Below are 25,168 nucleotides of genomic sequence, written 5' to 3'. Positions count from 1 at the left end.
GAGTGTCTTCCTCTGCAAAATGAATCTGCTAGTCGTTTACACATAAGCCAAAATGTAGCATTTCTTTCACTAAATTATTCAGAAGGCGGTCCAGGTGGAGATATTCAATGAGTTAAGTATTTAGAAATGTACAGAATTTATTCTAATTATCCTGATTATAAAAAATAAATAAAACCTCTAAAGGTGCCATTCTGATACTAGAATCAGTTCCTATTATTTCTGTTTGACTGAGATCAGTGAAAATGTCAATAAAAAAGGAATTTCTGTCAGAAACCAAAATTGTCTTTGGCCCCTCTACTTTTAAAATACATCTTTTTAATGTCTTTTAATAAAAAATTTTTTTACTTAAGAATGTTTACTTTTTTAAACTAAAAATCAAACACTTGATTTCGTACAAAATCAAAAACTAAGAAAATAGTTACATTTGTTCATGAGATTGGGATTGCATGTCTATTTAGCGCACTCAAAAAACTTGTAATGAAACTTTTGCTTTTTTTAATCTATTTATTTATTTTCGTGCTTGTTTACGCATGAAATACAAACTGTCATAGAAATTTTCATTAAATAAATCTGACTTAAAGTGCTAGGGTGATCTCCCGTTACCCCCAGATTGGCCTTGCCCAAACCAGGGACAGCATCCCGTCCACCAAGTTTGGTGGTGACTTCTGAGCATCACTCAAAATCCCTTGCACTTGAATAATTTGTGTTTTTGGTTAAAGAATGTGAATTTAGGATGATGTAAATATTTGTCATCCAGAATTAATAGATGTTTTAGCTCTGTGTGTTTTTGATTATATTTATTTGTGTTACGTTTCAAGTCACCATTAGAGTGATTATTTCAATTTAGATAGGCTATATATATCTTTTGCTAGAGTAATGCCTACAATTAAATTTGCTCAACTAAACACAAGGTTAGCCAGTTTATTGGAAGGTTCTGCTAAACAAAGAAAGTCCCTCATGACTTTTATGTCATGTTAATGCTCAACTCAGCTTAACACTTTCGAATACCCACACCTTTAAAGAAAACACTTAATTCTCCATTTAAAAAAAAAAAATCCATCCAACTTTCTTTGGACCATGATGATTAAACCTTAATTGAGGGGTTAGAACCCCCAACCCACCGTAATTCTCACCCCGGCATGAAAGGCATTTGTTTAGTGGAAATTGTGCATTTTCCATATCTTCACTTCTTGATTGAGTTAGGTCCCCTATCGTAATTGATCTCTGATAAAGTGATTTAGACTGTTCTGAAGATCTATGTTCTTGGGACCTTCGGCCTCTGAAGTCTATGGACATTAAAAGAACGGTCATATATTTGATAAGCGCTCCTCCCTCGTCTTCCTCCCAATCAGCGCACTTTAGTCACGCGCACATCTAGCGCACGAATCCATCAGTGAGCGCGCAACAGGTCTCAATCAGGGGGAAAACTCAGAACAGCACAAGGATTTATTTTCCTTTAAGGATTTAAACCTATCTTAAAGTGCACAACTGTGTCGTATAATCGTGATGAGGAGTTAAGGAGTCTGAATTTTGGTTTCATGCCGGGACATTCCAGCGTTTCTGTCGGGCGATGGCAAAGACATCTTATGTGCTTTCTCTCGTCGACATCCTCTTAACCATCAACTTGGTTATAGGTATGACATAAACATCTAATTAAATACACAAATGCTCACGTCATCATTACCTTTCTCACCATTACATTCAACTCATTGTTAATTGGCAATTGAACGCACTGTTTGCAGTTGCTGAGTTTCAGCTCATGTAGGCTATAGGCATAATTATGCATTATAAAATCTCGTATTAAAATGTTAAGTGTAGGCCTACACCTGTTGTTGATTTGAAACAACTGTAGCTATTATTTTTTATCACTTTCTCCCGTAATTGTATCTGTAGTAAATAGTAGATATTTTTAGAATAGCCTACTAAAAAAAATTAAATGCTCTATAGGCCTAAATTGTAAAGTGATTCATACTTTTTATTTATTAAAAAAAAGGTAATTCATAGGCTATGCTATTTTTCAACTATTCAAAAAATATTTGCGACAGATAAAATAATGGGAATAAGCATCCACAGAATTCCATGAACAAATTTTAACATTTGTTTTATTATTCTAATGAGTTATATACAGTTTTTGTTTTATGTTGCCTTTATGTTATTTAGTTATAGCTTTATTTTAGTGTTGTGTTTTTCTAATGGTGTTTTGTGTTTGTTTGGGTAACATATGTGCTCTGCCTATTGGTTACAGTTGTAGAAGTCAGTTTAGTTAAAATGTAAGTCATCATGTGGTTTTACATAATTTAATCAATATTATTGTCAGTACATTTTATATAGCATATAATGGTTTGTATGTTAAATTATGCAGTACTTGTAACATTGTTGTTGTATTGTTGCTTTTTAAAGTAAATAGAGCCAGAGCTTAAATCTATACACCAGGTTTAGGAGCTAATATTTAGGCTATGTAACAAAAAATACATGTAAAATAGTAACAGAGTTGTTTCAGTAGCCCTTATAATATGTTTTATTTTTTATTTTTTATGGGATCTAGTGAGAGATTTTTGCTTTTAGAAAAGTTAAAAATAAAACTTCCTATTCTTCCTTGCCCTTATCTTGTAATTCCTTCAGTTCACTCTTATTCATCAGATACAATTAAGCCTTTGCCGCCATTGTTGTTTGAAATGTTTTCAGTGTCTGGCCATTTGATGTTAAAACAAACAGTTGAATAAGTAAGTCTCCATGGAGTGCATGTATTTTAGCATGATTGTGTGTGTCCATAAGAGTGTGTGTTCCCAGTTCTAGTTCCTCTGGAGCAGGAATCCCACCTCAGGTTTTGGTGCGTGGGGCCATTTAGCCTGGCCCCGGCCCATCTGCCCAGGCTTCCTGTTTTGACACATCCAGGCCTCTGTGCTGCACTTGCAGCTCCAGTGGAAAAATATCCCAGGGTCCCACATCACTCTGCTCTATGCCATTCTGTGCTGTTCTACACGTCTACATCCAATGTAAAACCAGGCCAAGCAACGGACAGGCATTCATGGTCCTCACCGCTCTTGTGCTCTCCTGATTGACTGTGAATCCATGCTTATGCACAGAGACAAGCAGTGGTTTGACTGTTAGTTTGAGTCGCTGACCAGCACAATTTATTTTTTGACTGCACTTTTTTCAGACATATATTTTTTGTGGTTTGTTGATAATGAAGCTGCAGATTTAGCCTGATGGTCGAGCTAAAGCTGTCAAATGGCTCACACACAGTCACTTTATGTGTGTTACAAGCATAAAGATAAAAAGAGAAAAGGGAGTCGCTTTTAGATGAAGATGGAGATTAAGTTTGTTAATAAACTAAATTGTTCTGGGATTAATATTAACCATGTTAAAAGCACTAGGGAGATCCTAGGAAAGGTGCATGTTGTACTCCTCTTAAAGTTTATTTAGTCTTGATGTTAATGTGATATATTACAGCCATATTCTCAGTGGTTTATTGCTCTGAGGATGGCAGTCCTAGTGTCCAGTGTTTAGTTTTAATGTGAAATATTGTTATATGTTGTCTAGATTAAAATTTACACTGGATGTTTTGTGTCTTTCTTGGTTTAAGTTGGTTTAATAAAATAAAATAAGATAAACAGCAGAAATCTGGTAAAATTTGTTTCTTTATTGCACTTTATAGCGTAATATTCGTATATTTTTCATTAATAAAAAAACATTTCATCCAAACTAAATAAGTTATTTGCATTAGTAATAAATTAGACCAGTCAGTGTAAGAGTATATGAATATCTCATCCACTAAAGTCATGATTTAAATCACTCAGTGATTTTAATTGTATGCGAGTATATGCATGTGATTATCAGCAGCTTATTCTTAAACAAAGCATTCTGGATGTGTTTTTTCTTTTTCTTGTAGCGATAGAGCTCAGGTTTGTGCCGGATCCTCCAACCTTAAACATCACTGAGAAAACTCTCAAAATCAATGCTTCAAATACACTGGAGATCACGTGCAGGTAAGCGTTGCTTCTGGAGAAGAGCAGTTCTGTCTGTACTTTTTTCTCATAAGCTGGGAAAAGGGTGCTGCTTTTGTTATCTATTTGGTTTTTGATGGTAAAAACAAAAAGTAAAGAATGTCATTTTTGTTAGAATACATTTCTGACACTAGTCTTTTCTACCTGTTACACAGGGGGCAGCAGATCCTGGAGTGGTCTACACCTCACAGCCGATCCCGTTCTGAAACCCGGCTCACCACATCAGACTGTAGTGGTGATGGACTATTCTGTAGCACTTTAACGCTCTCCAAAGCAGTAGCCAATGAGACGGGAGAGTACCGCTGCTTCTATAAAAGCCTGCCTATAGAAGATGGGAAGACTTCTGTAGCTGTATATGTCTTCATACAAGGTATGATTTTCGTGTGTAATCTCGTTGGACAAATTTTCAACAAAAAGATGAGCACATTTTTCATAGTGTTCCCACTCTCTCTCTCACTGTCTTCCAGAGAGAATGGGAGAGAAAGTCGGAATGTTACAAAAATGTGTTCATCGCATACTTCCTTTGTTGTTTTCAGGATAACCTTCTGACCTCCTCATTCTTCATAACCTCTTCACTCTAGTGGCACCACCACATTTTACTTCCCCTTTGACCTGTAAACTGTTTGTCCAGACAGACAAAATATATAGGAATTGGTTTGTTTTAAGTTGCTTGTTTTTAAGTGTTGGTTAGTGCAACTGTGGTTGTGTGCGAACTTGCACTGCATTTCATACCTATTCACATTTGATAATCAGGTTTCATAACTGTTTGTTAGTAGTGTCGTATCTCTTATACTATCAAAAGAGTGTATTTAGTATAGAGATATGTCAAATTATACTAGATTATGGCAACTTCATCTTTTCTGCGTGTGGTTTGTAAATATCTGGTTGTTGGTTAAGTATAAATACCAGACATGCCTATGTTTTTAGATTATCGGACGCCATTTGTCCGAATGGCTCAAGATTATGATGTGGTGTTCATTCGGGAGGGAGAACAGGTGGTCATTCCCTGTCTGGTATCTGTGGAGAACCTAAATGTCACACTGTATACAGTGAGTATTTCTACACACACACCCTACACTGTAAAAAGTGGGGAGCTATTTCCATTTGATCTAACCCTAGATTTAGTTTTGTCGGTGTAATTTAATATATTTAGGATGATTCAGTAATGTTAAATAATATTTGTGACTTAAAAACCATTTAGATGTTGTTATGTTGTGTACATAACTTTAAAGGGAGTTCAGCAAAGATCATCCATATCATACAAACTACATTATTGTTCACAAGTTTGGGTTCTGTAAGATGTTTTAATGTTTTTGAAAGAAGTCTCTTATGCTGCAAGGCTGCATTTATTTGATACAGTAAAGCAGTAATATTGTGAAATAATAATACAATTTAAAATAACTGTTTTCTATTTTAATATATTTTAAAATGTAATTTATTCCTGTGATGGCAAAGCTGAATTTTCAGCATCATTACTCAAGTCTTCAGTGTCACATGATGCTTCAGAAATCATTCTAATATGCTGATTTGCTGCTCAAGAAACTCAATTATAATCAATGTTGAAAACTGTTGTGCTGCTTAATATATTTGTGGAAACCATGATGCATTTTTTCATTCTTTGATGAATATAATTTTGTTTGTAACGGTGCCAAGGTTTTGCGTCCTTACTGAATAAAAGTACTTTTTTCCTTAAAAAAGAATCTTACTGACCCCAAACTTTTGAACAGTAGTGAACATTGTGAAAATTGCTTTGTATGGGAAGTTTTTTGTTTTCTTTTTCAAAATGATTTAAATGTAGCTATATGTATAGGTCTTTTCTGTTGACTTCAGATCCATATATATATGAAATGTATGACTATAAAATATTTAGTGCTTACTCATCAAGATCCCTGTTGTGTGATTCGCTGCCGGTGATATGATGTGAAGAATGTTTGTGGTGTCTGCCCAACAGAAGTATCCAGTAAAAGAACTGACCACTGATGGGATAGAGGTCATCTGGGATAGCAAGAAGGGTTTTATCCTGCCTAGTCATGTGGTCAGCTATGCTGGCGTGGTCTACTGCCAAACCATTATTCGAAACGAGACCTATCAGTCCTCACCTTACATTGTGGCTGTTGTAGGTAAGCAAAAAAAAAAAGTTATTTTGGGCAAGTGAATGTTGCTTGAAGTACAGTATGAGGCTTGTACATCTAACCAATCATTTATTTCAGTTTTGCAAGCATGTCAGAAATTGATCAAACTTTTGTTTTTGAGGAGGCGAGATTGCATGTTTCAGAATTATTTGTTGAGACTGTTGAACAGTCTGGTGTGAGATCAGCTGCCCTGGTCTCAAGAGAACAATGCTCCACCCGGCACGTCCCTTACACCCCTTCCCTCATCCGCAGGATACAAGATCCATGACCTCACCCTGAGTCCAGCTCATGAGAGGCTGACGGTAGGGGAGAGGCTAATGTTGAACTGCACTGCTCACACCGAGCTCAATGTGGGAATCGACTTTCAGTGGACCTTCCCACATGAGAAGGTCAGTGACTTAGAGAAATGTTCAATACAAGTTAACCTCAGTCGGCACCATTTGTGGCATAATCTTGATTACCAAAGAAAAGAACTAGACCAGCCCCTGTTTTTTTACTTGTCTCCTTCCTGTTCTCTACATATGTTTCGCAATGTCCGGCGATGGAAAAACAGCCAGAAACAGTCTAAACAAAAAATGTCTGCTATGTCTTTATTGACTTGTATTGACCCAAAACATCCTTTAAAATGTATCATCAGCCAATCTTCTGTGTGACTGTCAATATCTGGCTACTTAGTAGGGGTTACACAGACTAGTTGACTTTAATGCTCTGCCATTACGCTTTAAGCTTGACGTCGTCTAGTTGCTGATCTTGGCCTATAGAGGGCGCATCAGGATAAGAAATATTTGAAGTCCACTTTAATGCTCCGTTTCCAACAGTTAAAATGACAAATAAATGCATACTCCGGGAGTGCTCCACAAGACATGTTTGATTATACACCTGGATGCTCAAAATTGATCAGGTGAATGCACGTTTTAAATAGCTTATTGTACACGCAAGTTAATCACCATTCTAAACTAATGCGCTGAAGCTTTGTAACACACATACAGACAGTAGCTTGCACGTCACTTTCAGAACGTGTGCACACGGAAACATTCAGTACCGGAGAAATGTATTGTCAACACTGTGATTTATCAGTAAAATAGCATATATTTCTTAGTAACTAAAACCCACAGCTTCACTATTAGTAGAAACTCTGCCAGGTAGAATTAATTCAAACACAATCGCTCTCTCACTAATGCTGTGATAAAAATAAGCTGTTATATAGGAGCAATAGCCTTGTGGGCAGCGCTGTGTCATATGCCATAGCTGTGCACAAGGCAACACACGTTCGAGTCTCAGCTCGAGGTTCAGGCTTATTTGTTCATTAATGACGTCATCAGCGACTAGACGACGTTGACTCGACTTTCATCACATAAATGTTGACTTTAAAAAAATCTAAAGTCATTCAACCCCTATTACTTAGTAATGCTGACATTTATGTTTTACTGAAGACACTTGAAGCATAAATTCAGTTCAATTCAAATCCATCCAGTCCAGACCAGTTCAGCTGATTTTGTTGAAATGCAGTTTCATAAATAACATCATGCATTTCTCTGGTGGATTTAAGTCGTCTCTCTCACCTCCTGCAGAGAAGTGTCAACAGCTCAATGCCAAGGTCACGCTATGAGACCAGGTCCTACAAGAAGAAGCTGTGGAACTCCTTAGAACTGTCCAATACGCTCATTGTAGAGAATGTGACCATAAATGACACAGGAGAGTATATATGTACAGCCTCTAGTGGTCAGATGCACATGATTTCCCGAGCATCCCTCATCGTCTATGGTATGTACTTTTAGGAATAACCACTTAGCAACAAAAAAAGCATTATATAATTTCAAACTTTAGTGTTGCTGGCACACCAAGGCCAGTTATAAGTTGCTGGCATATGGTAGCATAAAGACCATATGTTTTACAATACAAATAATACAAAATACAATGTTTTAATATCATTTGTTCTAACATATCGATTGATATTTCAGAGAAACCATTTATAGCGCTCAATGATCAGTTGTTTCAGACTGTGGAGGCAAATGCTGGCCAGGAAGAGGCAAAAATCTTTGTTAAATATTATGCTTATCCAGAGCCTTCTGTCAAGTGGTAAGTGGAGTGTTACTTGTGTGTATGTACGTATGTGTGTGTGTATGTACGTATGTGTGTGTGTACTATATATATATATATATATATATATATATATATATATATATATATATATATATATATAGTGCCTATAAAGAATAGATTAGAACTGTTTGTGTTAGTCAGAATGAACTTGCATTAAGCTTTCTTTCGCTCTTGACCATCCAGGTATAAGAATGATCAGCTGATAGTGTGGAAGGATGAGTACAGGATGAAGCCTAACAAAGGATCTCTCACTATATATGGTGTTACAGAGAAGGATGCTGGGAATTATACTGTTGTCTTAACAAATAAGATTACCAAGGAGGAGCAGAAAAGAACATTTCAACTATTGGTTCATGGTAATGAATCTCTTCTCTTCTCTTCTCTTCTCTTCTCTTCTCTTCTCTTCTCTTCTCTTCTCTTCTCTTCTCTTCTCTTCTCTTCTCTTCTCCTCTTCTCTTCTCTTCTCTTCTCTTCTCTTCTCTTCTCTTCTCTTCTCTTCTCTTCTCTTCTCTTCTCTTCTCTTGACTTGACTTGACTTGACTTGACTTGACTGTATTAACTTGTGGGTTTATATGTTCAGTTCACCCTAAGATCTTTGAGAAGGAAGTGCCGTTGGATCGTGATGTCCATATGTACGGCAGTAGTCCTACACTCAGATGCACTGTTAGCGGAGGATCCAGCCCTGTCACAATAAAATGGCAGTGGATGCCCAAAGAGGACTGCCTAATCAGATTTCTGTAAGTCACATGATTTGATGCTGTCTTCTTGTTTTGATTCAAATGTAACCTTTATAATACAGCTAAGAATTTAGACTGTCAAAAATAGTTTTGTCAGATAATGTTAGATAAATCTGCTTCATGTGGTAACATCTAAATTAACTGGTCAAAATATTACTGAATATAACTCAATTAACATGACTAAATTAGGTTAGACAAATTAATGTCATTTTAAGGTTATAAAGTACGTAAAAAATTATCCCTTAGATATCAGTTGCACATCACATCACAGTGGATGTAATTTTTAAAATTGAGTTTTACCAACATATTATTTTTTGCTTCAATGCAAAGTGCTCATTTCATCTTTAATCACATTGTATTATATTATAATATCTAATATTAAAAATATCTAACATCTAACATAATACCTAAACATATGTAGAGTATGTTTCTTGTTCTCTCGTTTCTTTACATTTCTGCATTTTCATATCTACTCGTGATATTCCTCATTTGTGATGAAATGCAATCCAAATGCTGAAACATGTAGATCACAACAAAAACTGAATTTCCATGGCCCCAAAAACATTTACCTATAGCAAAACCTGTCATTCAGAAAGAAAGCTAGAAAGAAAGCTATAAATTAAAAGTTTCTTCCTGTATTTGTATGGGAAAGTCATTTACCTTGTTTAGATTGATGGCAATATTGTAAGTCATTGTTTTTGCTGACAAAATATGCACTGAATAAAATCCATTCATCATGATGTGCTCTAATTGGGCATTCATCCGGAAACAACTGTTGTGATTGGGCCAAAAAGAGAGGACTTAGAAATCAGCTACTGTGAGTTTTGGTTGACTTGTGACTTTGATTGGCAGCCTGCATACACAGAACATCACTTCCAAGGATGTTGTGATCATGTAATGAGTGTTCAGGACCAGGCATTACACAAGCCTTATCTTCAGATTGCAGCCTCACCTACTTCCGTAGTCCTCATCACAGCTTCCTGTTGTTCTAAAAGCAGACACATTCAAAACCTGTGTCCTTGATCAGACATGAAAATAGCACAATGTCTGTCACTGTATCCTACAAACAAGAGTTAAACCATCTTTCATTGCAGCTTTTATGTGACCTATTTTTGTGTTTGTCTTTTTGGCAACACTTTCTTTTAAGGTGACATTGTTACATGTTACTACAACCCTAACCGTAACGCTGTAGTAAGTGCATGTAGTTAATTAATATTTCTCAGTACTTATTTACTGTAAGTACTTATTTACCCCCCCCCCCCACCTTCCTTTTTCCTTTTTCCTCTTTCCTCTCTTTCTCTGTTCTCTGTCTCGTCTTCCATGGCTAACCTACATGAGGTGCTGATGTCAAACCCAAGTCTAAACCCAAAGTCTGTTTATTGACATGGCATATAATATTCCTATTGCTCATCATAAATATGTGTGGCAGAAGTGGAATTACTGTACAGTAGATCTGAGAACAGCTATGGGATGGTCTAAATTTAGACCGTTAATAATAGATGCATTGTTGTTTAGGATCCAGTTTAATGTTTTTCCATTTTTCCTGTTCCTGCTGGAGATGTGTAGATAAATAGATGTTTATTTTTTGTGTTTTCTCTTTTGAGATATGGATCCTCAATTGTAAAATGTTAATATAAAATGCTTGTTTTTCCATAATTATACGTTTTTTAACTGTAACATTTATTTATTTTATTACACATTTTTTTGTGAAAAATATTAGTGACCCCAAAACTTTTGAATGGTAGTCTTTACATTTATGCATTTAAGAGATCATTTTATTCAAAGTGACTTACATTAGAAGACCATTAAGCAATTCTTCACAGAGCCAACAATATTGATACTACACTATTCAATATTGTGCAATATTTTAAATGTGTTTTGCAGACCTGGAAAACATGAACATTTACAAAGTATTTCAAAGTAATTTATACATTTTTAAATAATTATTATTGTTGTGACAAAAAAAATCTAAATAATAAATAACTTTTAATGTTTTATCTTTTACTCTCAGACCAAAGTCAGACCAGAGTGTGGTGAACTGTGACAAGTGGAGGGAGATATCAAACAACACAGGGAAGAATCCCATCATCAGCCCCACATCTGTCATTGAACGCTCTCTGGTAAACCAGAACTGTGCTGTGTTTAGCTCAGCCTTCGAACGTGCAAAGAAAATAAATAAAATAAATAAATTGGAAGCATAATATATACAGTTGGTTTGTAATGTCTGAGACTGGGATTCAAAATCTTATTTAAACCTGGTAATAAACCTGAAAAAAAGATGTAAAGGAAACAAAAAATATTTAAGATCCATGCACTATTTCTAGGTCACTAATCAAATAAGCAAATGTATTCTGCTTTGTACAGACAGTCAGATGTATTTGCTTCTATTGAAGCTCAATATGCTCTTTGGAAATACTCAAATCATGATCGTCAGGTTTTATTCAAACTTGTTGAGTTCACGCAGCTCGAGTACAGCTGCCATTAAAGCATAAAGACAAACCAAATACAAAGACATTTCAAAATGATGTATGAAATTATTGTTTTAAATAAATTTTCTGATTTTTAATGAAAATGCAAGTCCGAGACTTTTGGACCCCACTTAATTAGTGGTTAATCTTGGTGAATCTGGTTATAATTATATTTTTAAAATCATCCACTGCCTGTTTTGGTGTATTGTGTGTTCTCACATAGACCATCAGCTCATTGAAGATCCAGAAAGCAGTTGATCATGCCCTCTACAGGTGCCTTGCCACCAATAAGATGGGAGAAGAAGAGCGAGTCATTGTATTTCAAGTAACTCGTGAGTGCTTCCAAACCAGAGACAATCTCCACAGTACATCCCAAATTAACCTATTGCAATTGAAGTGATAAAATCTGAACTTTTCGTTATTTTTGTCATCTTCACAGGTTTCCTCAACCTAAGCGTGCTCCCCTCCAGCAGCCCTATTGAGGGAGAGGACGTGGTAATGCGCTGTGTAGCCGACCGACTGCTGTACTCCAACTTACGTTGGTATCGGGTAACAAATGTAGCCAACCCTGATGCCCTTCCAGCGGCCATGCCTTGTGATACCCTCACCCTGTCACCTTTCCACCAGCCCAATGTCACCATATCAGGCCTGCAGGGCACCAATGCAACGCTGGACCTGCCCATACCCAATGCCTCTTTGATGGACCAAGGCCTGTACGCTTGCCAAGTGGAAAACGTGGGCACCAGTGAGAGAACCTGCTTGCTTCACAACCTCAAGCTCAGAGGTTAGTCGATAGCTTTACATAGTGTTCAGGAAACATGTTTAAAAACAGTCACTATTTGTGTAATTGAATTAGTTCGGTGATGAAATTACACACTTAATGGACTATATTTAATTCCTGCTTGCTTCAGTTTGGTTGTTCAGATGGGATATATTGCAGAAATCATGTGCAAGCTTGAATGTGCATCAGTTTATATCTTTCCGCAGCTCTTGAGATGTCAAGAATTGTGACCAATCTGACTAACCAGAGAGTGAATGTGAGTGACTCTACCACTCTAGAGTGTGAGGTGACCGGCACACCAACCCCTACTGTAGTTTGGACTAAAGACAACCAGACCGTCATGGAGGGATCAGGTGCGCAAAATAAAACATCTGTAGATGTACAAAAAAATGCTAGGTGTAAGCATAAACTACCCTCTCTATATCCTCAGTATTGTCCTGAAGAGTAGGACAATTCTCTTAAGGCTGGAATACACTACACAGAATTTTGGCCCCAATTTGCAGTGCTATTATAATGCTATATAAATAAAACTAAAATAACACTGTGGATGAGTCGACACTAGTTGCCGAAGGCCAGAGCCAGTCTGCAGATTTTGAACAGTCGGAGTTGACAGATTTCACAGAAAATCACGTATTGTATGATGGGTAGACACTATTTTTAATCTTCAGTCTATGAATCCATACAGTTGGAGGATATCAAACATGTTTGATCTTTTGTTAGGATTTTAAACACATTGTTTTCATTTGTCATGCATCTCCTTACACTCGTATGTCATGCATCTCCTTACACTCGTATGTACACTCGTATGTTACACAGGCGTATGTTTCTGCGTGAGTTCGCTGTGTTAGGGAGGACTTTAAAGTCTGATAGTGTGTGATCTTCTGCCTTTTTTTAGTGTATGATGCCCAGTTTTTCTCTGTAACCATTTACAAAAACGATAAGTGTATGATCCTTAGAGTTTTAAAATCTGTTCATACATGTAGTGTATTCCATCATTTAGTTTGCTTCTCAGATCTGTTTCACATGTTGAAGGCAAATCTGATTTAAAATACAATTATAGTTTGACCACTATTCTAAGGCTTGAGTCAATTATTCGTTTATTGTTAAGTTACACTGAATCTCATCATAAAATCAGTTTGGTGTTAATGTGTGCTTTACAGAAAAAAAATATCGTCTGAAACTGTCTCTGAGGGGTGACTAGTTTAGTGACTTTTCATGCTTTTCTGTTGTCAGGTGTGATTCTGAAGAGGTCAAATCGTGTCTTGACCATCCAACGGGTGAAAAAAGAGGACAGTGGTCTTTACATATGCACAGCCTGTAACCAGCTGGGCTGTGACTATGACGAGGCTCATATCACTGTGGATGGTGAGTCTGTAGACAAAGCTCACTGCTTGATTTATTTTATTTTTTATTGTTGAAGATAGGGCAGTTAGGACATATACATTTTTTCTGTAAAGTTGTGCAGAATTTTATTATAATTTATTCTTGGAATATTACAATTGCCCCCTATGTCTAACACTAATAGATCTTGATATTATGATTTAGTCTTTATCTTTACAAATATATAAATGGTAGTAATTTTTGCCACATATACACTACTGTTCAAAAGTTGGGAGTCGTAAGATTTTTTAAATGTTTTTGCAAGAAGTCTCTCATGCTCACTAAACATCCATTCACACAGAACGTTTTGCATTCCACTGCGCTGCTTTTCCATTGTTTTTCTATGTAAACGCGTTTGACCATTGCGCTCGTGTCTTGCATCTTGTGTAGCATCTCACGCATGAAACACCATTCTAAAAAACGGTGTTAAAAGAAGTTCAACTTTTAAAAAACACGTCTCAAGAGTGCATTTTGTTCAAAACGTGTTCTATGTAAATTGTCCTTAAGGCTGCATTTATTTCCTAAAAAAAAACAGTAAAACAGTTATATTAAATAGTATGTTAAAATAACGGTTTTCTATTTTAATATATTTTAAAATGTAATTTATTTCTGTGATGGCAAAGCAGAATTTTCAGCATCATTACTCCAGTCTTCAGTGTCACATGATCCTTCAGAAATCATTGTAATATGCTGATTTGCTGCTCAATAAACATTCATTATTATCATCATTGTTGAAAACAGTTGTGCTGCTTAATATTTTTATGGAAACAGTGCTTCCCCCCCTCGGGATTCTTTGATGAATTGAAAGGTTAAAAAAAAAACATTTATTTGAAATTGAAATCGTTTGTAACGTTATAAGTGTTACTTTTGATCAATTTTGATAAAAAAAGTATTCATTTCTTTAAAAAAAAAAAATATATATATATATATTATTGACCCCCAAACTTTTAAATGGTAGTGCAAATGTTTCTTATACCAAAACATGGCAGGTAGAGATTCATAGTTTGTCAGTTTTGAAGGGAGGTGTGAAGGTAGCCAAACTATTAAAGATCCCATTTTAAGAGGAGATGTTCAGAGACGTATCATGGGTGTGAGGCAAGCTCAGTCTCCCACTGACTTTTATCCTCGTTGAGATTTTGTTTTAATCAAGACCCTGTGGCAAAAATAGCTCTCTTTTTAGTCCGTCAGGAAGGGGGCTCTGTTAGTGTACATCCTTTAGGGAGTGCTAAAAGAAAACAAAGCAAAATCCCAGAAGACAAAAGAGAGAGACGCCTCTCTCTCTCTCTCTCTCTCTCTCTCTCTCTCTCTCTCTCTCTCTCTCTCTCTCTCTCTCTCTCTCTCTCTCTCTCTCTCTCTCTCTCTCTCATATACATATATGTATATGTCAACATTTGAAGTCGATAAAAACCTTTCATCAAAGTTGTACATGAATTTTGAAAAATACCCGTTCTTGTCTTAGGACAACTTTGATTTAACTTTTTTGATCCACTTCAAATGTTGATTATTGTATATACTCTTCAACACACGGTATGGTATGGTTCCGTCTCTTGCCTCACACACATAAAGGACAGAGAGCACAGAGGCACACAAATAACAGAGACATACTCCATGTGTACGTGACTACTCTCTCGCCATCACTCTTTCTCATTGTCACTGCAAATGCGACTGTCAGGCGGCAGTCATATTCACTAACAGCACCGTTCCCACAAGGAGAAAGAAAGAGTAAAAGAGAGGAAGGGAGAGAGAAATAAACTAAATAATCTACATATAATGATTGATTGACCAGTTGCATGTTCTAGTATAGAAAAGAACATGATACTTTTTATCTAATGTGAATCGGTTCCTACTGGTGGACTTTGGCTTCATGTTGCTGTTCGCTCTTCAGGCTTATTTTGATTGGATGTAATATCAGGTCAGCAAACAATTCACATTCTTTGCTCCTGGAGCCATCATACACGCCCAACAGCATACAAATATTTCCTGTAAACTAGGTTTGTCCAGGCAATTCCAGCCTTTCTTCGCTCTAATATAAAACTAAGAAGCATTTTTCCAGTTTCTCTCCAAAATAAAATATTTATCTGGTTAAATCATATGGTTAATTAAATTTTTTTTACCCAATTAGTATCAAACCGGCACACAAATATGCCAATTCATGTCATATATTCACTATTAATATTTATTAAAGTATCTGTCTGTCTGTCTCTCTGTCGATGGGTCAGTCTAGTCCGTCCGTCTAAAGTTCTATCTATCGGTGTCGTTCGTTCTATTTATCATTCTATTTAGGTTGTTTTGGTTAAATCTTTTTTTAAATGTCTTTGTGTGTCATCTTTGTTTGTGATTTCTTATTGATCCCACAGGTGCAGAAGATAATATGAACGTGGAATTGATCATGCCTATTGGTGCCGTTGTCATCGCCATGTTCCTCTGGCTCCTCATCGTCTTTGTCATCCGCAACAGGAAGCGGGTAACATTCCATCAATTTCCCTTTTCCTTGTTTTCTCCCACTCTCTCATTTACACGCACAGGCGCTCTCTCCGCTCTCCTCTGACTGATCAGATCTGACTACCCTGGCTTGGCTTACGCCATCTCTATTGTATGCTCTGCCCACATTCTGCTGCGATGCATCACGTACACCAGCCAGCCATGGGCCCCAGTGCCCACTGTACCCCAGCCTTAATTCTGCCTCTGAGTATGATAGTGGCTTCCAGTAACTCATTAGTGGGTGTCTTTATAATGAGGGCTTGATTCTAGGAGACTCAAACAGGACAGAGTTTCATTCAGACAAGCTCTTTCTCTCCTTTTGACCTCCATTTCCATTCCATTTTGTCATCCATCCTTCCCTCTTCCCTCTCTCACAGCCTAATGATGGAGATCTGAAAACTGGCTACCTGTCAATCATTCTGGACGATGATATGCCAATGGATGAGCACTGTGAGAGACTGACCTATGATGCAATCAAGTGGGAATTCCCGCGTGATAGACTGAAGCTAGGTGAGACTTGGCTCAATCTGAGAAATAAAACAATAAAAAACAAGCCCAAATAAATTAAATCAAATTGGCCAAGATCGATCCTGAATGGCTTTTCAGTAGTTTTGATTAAAAAACATGGTTTTCATGCTGCAGTTAGAAATACAGTCTTCATTTAACTTTTTTAACTTTTGAAGTTCATTACATAAAAAGCAAGATTCATACTACTGGAACAATGTATACTGTATGTAACAGACTTAAGTGATATGTTTTTATTTATCTATATTTACAGTATCTGTATATCCATGCATTTAATTTTGAATGATCATTTGTTTAAATATGCAAATATATGCATCATGTAGCATAACAGGGTGTTAAAATGTTGTGGAACAATTTATGCATGTTTTTTTTTTCTTTGGTATGGGGAGGGGAGCATATCATAACTTGCCTTGAATCACTATCCGATTTTAGGATTTCAACATCTTTAAAGATCCAATTTAACCCCTGCAAACAGCTAAAATCTTTGTACATAAATGTTACTATATATATATATATATATATATATATATATAGAGAGAGAGAGAGAGAGAGAGAGAGAGAGAGAGAGAGACGTAAGTGTTCACAAATGTATAATACCATATTTTTGTAGGAGAGCCGCTGGGCAGAGGGGCATTTGGTCAAGTTGTGGAGGCGATCGCATATGGTATTGAGAAGGCCACCACCAGCACTACAGTAGCAGTGAAGATGCTCAAGGGTATGAGGCATGTGTTGACTGGCCTTAAACTGGCTTCAAATATCTTCCATTTAACACAACTGACTGCAGTATTCTCAATCTCCGACAGAGGGCGCTACCTCCAGCGAGTACCGTGCTCTGATGTCTGAGCTGAAGATCCTCATCCATATTGGTCACCATCTCAATGTGGTCAACCTTCTAGGAGCCTGCACTAAACAAGGGGGTGAGTTTCCCTTTTAAATTTCCCCTCAGATATTGACAGAAATTACTTCTGTAATCTTCCCTTTCCTTTGAAGTTTGTTGCAGGCACGTTCTGTTCAGGAAGTGTGTAAATGTGTATTTACTCCTCAAAATGTGCAGTCATAGTAAGAAATGTGTCAAAAAAGTGGTTGTGCATTGTGAGAAGAACACAATGTGCCCACATTAAAGGCCTCTTCTTCCTCTCTCTCTCTCTCTTTCTTACTCCTTCAGGACCCTTGATGGTGATTGTAGAATACTGTAAAAACGGAAACCTCTCCAGCTATTTAAAAAGCAAACGAGGAGAGTACAGTCCCTACAAGGTAAATTCCATCATAACTTAGTGTAACTTGTAAAATCAAGCTGTGATGTGGTTTCAAAGATTTCAGTCTTCTGATGTGGCCAGATTGATTCAAGAGCCTTATGGAAGACATTGAGCGTGCTTGGCTTGGCCTTTAAATGTTGTTCAAGGTTAAAGGTGTTATGAAGGGGTTGCTACTTTACCCTGACAACCTACTAATTTACCAACTAGCCTAACAGCAGCGGAAAACTGATCCACACGTGTCTTGTTTCCTCAGAAGCGGATGCCACGGATGCCGTGCAGGAGGGAGGTAGAGCCGGAAGAGGATTTACATGAGGGAGATCTGGGTCTGGGAACCAGCACTCGACTGGACATCTGCACCGGCACCGCAGTGTGCACCAAGATGGGAGAACAGACCTCCACGACCCAGCTGCAGGATGAACTTGGTACAGTATATTAGTTTGTTGGATACACTGTACTGTCTTCAGACTCTTAAGTTTATGGACTCGCAGCTACTAAAGCCATAGATGGCGCAGTTAACAAAGTTATGGAAACTATATCAAATGTTTTGATTAGTATTGCAATTTAAATGTTACCACATGAACTACATTTTTTAGGTTACATTACAAAACCTTTTTTATTGTACTGTATGTGACATGAAATACATTTGGGTGTGATATGCTGTACTTCCTCTAAAACGTATTTAACAGCAAAATAAAAAAAGATAAGATAAATTAATAAACAGCGTAATTAATTAATTTATTATTGATAGATAGTTATTCTAATTATTAAGTAGCTTTGATGAGCTCGTTACTACGAAACTACATGGAAATTTGTACTTGTCACACTGCAAATTAAGAAAGAAATTAAAAATAAAATGAACTCCAAAATAAGTAAATAAATAAGCAGCATAATTATTTATTATTATTAATAAAAATAAAATTCGAATTATTAGTTCGCTTTAATGAGCTCATATTATTTGAGAAAATAGGAGTATTTGTACTTTTAAAATTAATTTGTCACACTGCAAATTAATAAAGATATTAAAAATAAGATTGACACAAAAAAAAATAAACAGCATAATTATTTATTATTAATAATATTTTTTTCTAATTATTACTTTGTACTTTTAAAACAAAATGTTCACACTGTAAATTAAGAAAATATATTTAAATAGAATGAACTTCAAAGTAATTAATAATAAAAATAAACCAAATAAACAAGATAATTATTTTATTATTAATAATAATAATTATAACTATTAAGCAGATTCAATAAGCTCATTATTTGAGAAACTGTATGGAATATTTTTACCCCCAGAATCAAGCCCTCATTTACACTGTAAAATTAAATGTAATTAAATTAATGAATACAAAAAGATGTTTACAGGACCTAAGATGTATATGTGTCATCTGCTCATGTACAGAGAGTTCAGACTGGGATCACCTGACAATGGAGGATCTCATCAGCTATAGCTTTCAGGTGGCCAAAGGCATGGAGTTCCTAGCCTCTCGCAAGGTAAAACTGAAACGCACAACCAGGGCCTACTTGTGTGTGTGTATACAGTACATTGATCTTGAGCATTTACTAATCATTGAAGAGAATTGCTTGAGTCATAATGCTACTTTGTGTTTGTAGTGTATCCACCGGGACTTGGCAGCCAGAAACATCCTACTTTCTGAGAACAACGTGGTGAAGATATGTGACTTTGGGCTTGCCAGAGACGTTTATAAAGACCCTGATTACGTCCGCAAAGGAGATGTGAGGATGATTGATTTCCTATTTCTATTGTTGACTGATTAACATTAAGGACAGGCCTAAATGAGGCTGCTGTCACTTTAAGACCTTATGCATGGATCCAATATAAGGATAATTTCACCCTGTTTACTTCACTTTAAACTGACTGTGTTTACGTGAAATCTCACCAAGACGGGCATTTTGACCGTTAAAGCGCAAAAAGCCGCGAAAGTGAACTGAATTCAGCACTCATGCGCGCCACGGAAAGCCGCATGTCAGTACCAAATTCGGTTCTCAGTCGTGGTTTATTGTGTTTATTTAAAAAATTCATCATTAAGCATGTCCCACTCTTTCTCCTCATTCATCCATGTTCCTTTGCTGCTCTATCGCATTTAAGCAGTCCTGCGCTACATGGATATATTTACACAGATAAACTATCGATTGACATCATCATATCACCCAGCCCTACTCCGCGCCTCCCCTGACATGCTGTCGGCGCGCCCCACACTTTGATAACCCCTGAAATAGACCAACTTACATTTGAGCATTTCCTTTCTATCATCGCAGGCTCGTCTTCCTCTCAAGTGGATGGCTCCTGAAACCATTTTTGACCGCGTGTACACCACGCAGAGTGATGTTTGGTCTTTTGGCGTGCTGCTCTGGGAGATCTTCTCACTTGGTAACACAATAGTGATATTAACATAATATTATCACATCGCTTACTAGACAACATATACCTACTCTAGTTAGCTGACATGTTCTGATGGCCCGTCTCCTTTGGTGCAGGTGCGTCTCCATACCCAGGTGTGTGCATTGATGAGTCTTTCTGTAGGCGACTAAAGGAGGGAACCAGAATGAGAGCTCCAGATTACGCCACACCTGAGATGTAAATACACTTCACAGTTTTAGTATTGATGTAAAATTGAAGATCTTTGAAAATCATCTTTGACGACTATGGATCTAGATTTTTGTAGTTCTGGCGATGCCAGTCGTAGTGTTTCCAACAGAAAATGGGCGCAAGTAGTACCTAACATTTTGTTTCATTCTTTTGGAGATACAGAAGTATTTTCATACTGTTTTTTGTGAAAACATGTCAAATTCTTCCAGATACCAGACCATGCGGGACTGTTGGCTTGATCGACCTAAAGACAGGCCAACCTTTACTCAGTTAGTTGAGCATCTGGGTAATCTGCTACAGGCTAGCGCTCAACAGGTGAGACTTGACTCCAAGTGTTTTGCTTTTGTTTGTTTTTTTGTCTAGTTTATGTTTTTAGGAATCAGTAATTTAAGTATTTCGTCAAAGCAAAAAAAAAAAAAAGAATAATTTGTGTATATAGTATATATAGTCAGTATTTTTGTCTTGTTTTCCAGTAAAAATATCTAAACATCCTTAAACCAAAATATATTTACATGCGAAGTGCATTTAGATAATATATTAATACTTGTTATTTTAGTATTATTTATATACTATTGTAGTATTTGTCAATATTTTGAATTGGCTTTTATTTCATTTTAATTTAGATTTTTAATTTAATTTTACCCTTAAATTATAATTTTTTTAGTTTCAGTACTTTTTTAATACCTGAACTTACACTTATTTCAGTTAGTTGCCACAGTTAGTAGCAACATTATTCATTTTTTATTTATTTATATATATATATAGAGAGAGAGAGAGAGAGAGAGAGAGATTTTTATTTTTATTATTTATTTTTGTATTTTTTGTGTGTGGCATTTTTGCATTAATGCATTTTTATTATGATAGGACAGTAAGTGAAGTGGGAGAGAGAGTGGGGGATGGGATTGGGAAAGGTCCGTGAGCCGCGACTCGAACTCAGGTCGCCCGAAGTGCCACAGCACTATATGTCGGCGCGTTATGTTATCATAATATCTTATGCAGTTTCTCACATGTTTCAAGGATGATTAGATATTTTTACTGGAAAACAAGACAAAAATATGTTTAAGAAAGTGGCTTTTCCACATAATGGAACGTGATCCCATTTTTCATGTGACAATTTGAATTATTTGACTATTTATAATTAATTGAATTATTATTTGTTGCCTGTGTTTAAGGATGGAAAGGACTACATCCCACTGACAAATGGAGAGATGGAAGAAGAATCATCTAAAAGAACACGCTATGCAGGCAGCACAGAGGCGCAGCTCCACTATGACAATGCTCCAGCTCTGGGGTTAGTTACAGTAACTATTCGGTCTGGTGTTTTTGAGCTGTTGTTGGCATCATAGACCTAAAATTAATCAGATTTAATTATATCCTTTGAAGCACTCATACTTATCCCTACCCGAGTTGACTTTTGTTGTGTCCACACTACATTCAAGAACTGACATTTGAGGATATAACTTGCTTAATCTCTCCTTTGACAAACTAATGCAACAGTGGTCCCACCCGTGCCTCTCCTGACAGGTTCCCACATCAGATGGACAGTTGTGGTGTGCCAATAAGTATGATGACTTTTGTGGACATTCCCCTGGAGCACACTGCAGTAATGGTAAATAAACTCTGTGTACTACTAGCATCTGGTCATGATCCATAAACATTTATTGTAGAAAGGACAAACTTTGCTGCTACAAAAAAAAAAAAAAAAAAAAAAGAATATATATATATATATATATATATATATATATATATATATATATATATACAGTGAGGAAAATAAGTATTTGAACACCCTGCTATTTTGCAAGTTCTCCCACTTAGAAATCATGGAGGGGTCTGAAATTGTCATCGTAGGTGCATGCCCACTGTGAGAGACATAATCTAAAAAAAAAAATATCCAGAAATCACAATGTATGATTTTTTAACTATTTATTTGTATGATACAGCTGCAAATAAGTATTTGAACACCTGAGAAAATCAATGTTAATATTTGGTACAGAAGCCTTTGTTTGCAATTACAGAGGTCAAACGTTTCCTGTAGTTTTTCACCAGGTTTGCACACACTGCAGGAGGGATTTTGGCCCACTCCTCCACACAGATCTTCTCTAGATCAGTCAGGTTTCTGGGCTGTCGCTGAGAAACACGGAGTTTGAGCTCCCTCCAAAGATTCTCTATTGGGTTTAGTTCTGGAGACTGGCTAGGCCACGCCAGAACCTTGATATGCTTCTTACAGAGCCACTCCTTGGTTATCCTGGCTGTGTGCTTCGGGTCATTGTCATGTTGGAAGACCCAGCCTCGACCCATCTTCAATGCTCTAACTGAGGGAAGGAGGTTGTTCCCCAAAATCTCGCAATACATGGCCCCGGTCATCCTCTCCTTAATACAGTGCAGTCGCCTTGTCCCATGTGCAGAAAAACACCCCCAAAGCATGATGCTACCACCCCCATGCTTCACAGTAGGGATGGTGTTCTTGGGATGGTACTCATCATTCTTCTTCCTCCAAACACGTTTAGTGGAATTATGACCAAAAAGTTCTATTTTGGTCTCATCTGACCACATGACTTTCTCCCATGACTCCTCTGGATCATCCAAATGGTCATTGGCAAACTTAAGACGGGCCTTGACATGTGCTGGTTTAAGCAGGGGAACCTTCCGTGCCATGCATGATTTCAAACCATGACGTCTTAGTGTATTACCAACAGTAACCTTGGAAACGGTGGTCCCAGCTCTTTTCAGGTCATTGACCAGCTCCTCCCGTGTAGTTCTGGGCTGATTTCTCACCTTTCTTAGGATCATTGAGACCCCACGAGGTGAGATCTTGCATGGAGCCCCAGTCCGAGGGAGATTGACAGTCATGTTTAGCTTCTTCCATTTTCTAATGATTGCTCCAACAGTGGACCTTTTTTCACCAAGCTGCTTGGCAATTTTCCCGTAGCCCTTTCCAGCCTTGTGGAGGTGTACAATTTTGTCTCTAGTGTCTTTGGACAGCTCTTTGGTCTTGGCCATGTTAGTAGTTGGATTCTTACTGATTGTATGGGGTGGACAGGTGTCTTTATGCAGCTAACGACCTCAAACAGGTGCATCTAATTTAGGATAATAAATGGAGTGGAGGTGGACATTTTAAAGGCAGACTAACGGGTCTTTGAGGGTCAGAATTCTAGCTGATAGACAGGTGTTCAAATACTTATTTGCAGCTGTATCATACAAATAAATAGTAAAAAAATCATATATTGTGATTTCTGGATTTTTTTATTTAGATTATGTCTCTCACAGTGGACATGCACCTACGATGACAATTTCAGACCCCTCCATGATTTCCAAATGGGAGAACTTGCAAAATAGCAGGGTGTTCAAATACTTATTTTCCTCACTGTATATATACATATATATATATTACACCATTTATCTTGTTTAACATGCTCATTTGTGTCATCATTTGCTATATCCAGCAAAATACCCCTTCAGATTGAAGGGTGATTCTCACAACAATATATTTTCTGCAAGCTTTTTTCAAGGTAAATTCAGGTGTCCTTAAAAATTAATAGATGTATGCACACCAAAGCACCCATGGAAAAAAAATATATTAAAAAAACTTCAGAATTCAGCGTATAGTATGTATACAGTGCAATAGCAAAGAGCTTGAACAGGACCAAATGAAGATAAACAAACTGCCTTGACCTGACTGTATAAACACACTAAAGTTACAAGGATCCATTAAGAATTACTTAACACATGACAAATCAAAACATAATCCGAAATGTGTGTGGAAACAATGCACTGAATGTAGTGAAATGTGTCTGTGCATAAATACGATGTGCGATCATTGCATTGAGAGCACAGATTCATGGTTTGTTTGCGCATCAATATAACAGACTTGCGCCTGCATACTGTTTTTGTTTTGACGTCTGTATTTCACAGCACGATGCGCGAGGGCTCGCACTCTTCACAGTCACAGAATATGACGGAGATTGTGTTTTTTTTATATATATATATATATATATATATATATATTTATTTATTTATTTATTTTTAAACATTTTTTATGTTTTAAATGTTTTTATTTCAGTAAAACCATTTAGATGTTACTATATGAAACAAAATATAGGTTATCTGATAAAACATTTGTGGTTTTGCATCCCAAAAATCCTATTTATGATGATGAAAAGAGTCAATTTTGTATGATCTTCCATTCCTATAGAATGGTCACATGGACTGTGGAGTGGGCTTATCACGTGATCAGATGAAAGCTTTGGATAGGCAGGTGCAGAGACCACCCAATTTCAGGTGACAATTCATCCTGATCTCAGTACAGTCACAAATGAGGACAATTCCACAGTCATATAAACATGTTCATGCTTTTATCCACAGCCCACTACTGCGGTGCAAGAGTAAGGAGTCTTTAGCTTCTGAATCGTCCAATCAGACCAGCGGTTATCAATCTGGTTACCACTCTGATGATGCTGAAGCCCCGATATATGCCAACGAAGAGATGATCCTGAAGAGAGACATTCGGAAGAAACCTCCACTGCCCAAGAGGAACGACAAGTTCAGTGCAGAGGTCCGTTATAGTGCACCTCCAGTTTAACATCTATAAAGCTTCAAACAGTCTTCCTTATTATGTTATTCAAAACTTTAATGTAATAGTTCAGCCAACAATTAAAATTCAGACATAATTTTCTCACCCTCAGAA

At 36.8% G+C, this 25,168-nt stretch overlaps 1 protein-coding gene across 1 annotated transcript; it reads left to right on the top strand.

Annotated features, from left to right (window-relative positions):
- The first annotated feature begins 1,368 nt into the window (after nucleotides 1-1,368).
- On the top strand, nucleotides 1,369-25,168 carry kdr (kinase insert domain receptor (a type III receptor tyrosine kinase)). Its single transcript, XM_084091225.1, has 30 exons — nucleotides 1,369-1,634; nucleotides 3,893-3,989; nucleotides 4,163-4,377; nucleotides 4,935-5,056; nucleotides 5,959-6,127; nucleotides 6,392-6,528; nucleotides 7,711-7,903; nucleotides 8,101-8,218; nucleotides 8,426-8,598; nucleotides 8,823-8,979; nucleotides 10,991-11,099; nucleotides 11,671-11,779; nucleotides 11,887-12,231; nucleotides 12,435-12,581; nucleotides 13,462-13,593; nucleotides 15,966-16,072; nucleotides 16,467-16,599; nucleotides 17,225-17,329; nucleotides 17,418-17,531; nucleotides 17,780-17,868; nucleotides 18,124-18,292; nucleotides 19,273-19,364; nucleotides 19,485-19,607; nucleotides 20,151-20,262; nucleotides 20,370-20,469; nucleotides 20,691-20,796; nucleotides 21,654-21,772; nucleotides 22,006-22,090; nucleotides 24,677-24,762; nucleotides 24,847-25,168. The coding sequence occupies exons 1-30, from the start codon at nucleotides 1,571-1,573 to the stop codon at nucleotides 25,061-25,063; spliced, it is 4,044 nt and encodes a 1,347-aa protein (XP_083947351.1). The 5' UTR covers nucleotides 1,369-1,570; the 3' UTR covers nucleotides 25,064-25,168.

Source organism: Abramis brama, assembly GCF_963993115.1.
Source record: "Abramis brama genome assembly, chromosome: 18".
NCBI lineage: Eukaryota > Metazoa > Chordata > Actinopteri > Cypriniformes > Leuciscidae > Abramis > Abramis brama.
The sequence above is the reverse complement of the archived record's forward strand: the minus strand, read 5'-3'. Positions and strand labels throughout refer to the sequence as shown.

Bases quoted from the DNA above. Each gene is read 5' to 3' on its own strand.
- kdr (XM_084091225.1), top strand. From the start codon at position 1,571: ATGGCAAAGACATCTTATGTGCTTTCTCTCGTCGACATCCTCTTAACC. The intron at 17,869-18,123 runs GTAAATTCCATC...TTGTTTCCTCAG, and splicing joins GAGAGTACAGTCCCTACAAG to AAGCGGATGCCACGGATGCC. The intron at 21,773-22,005 runs GTTAGTTACAGT...CTCTCCTGACAG, and splicing joins GACAATGCTCCAGCTCTGGG to GTTCCCACATCAGATGGACA.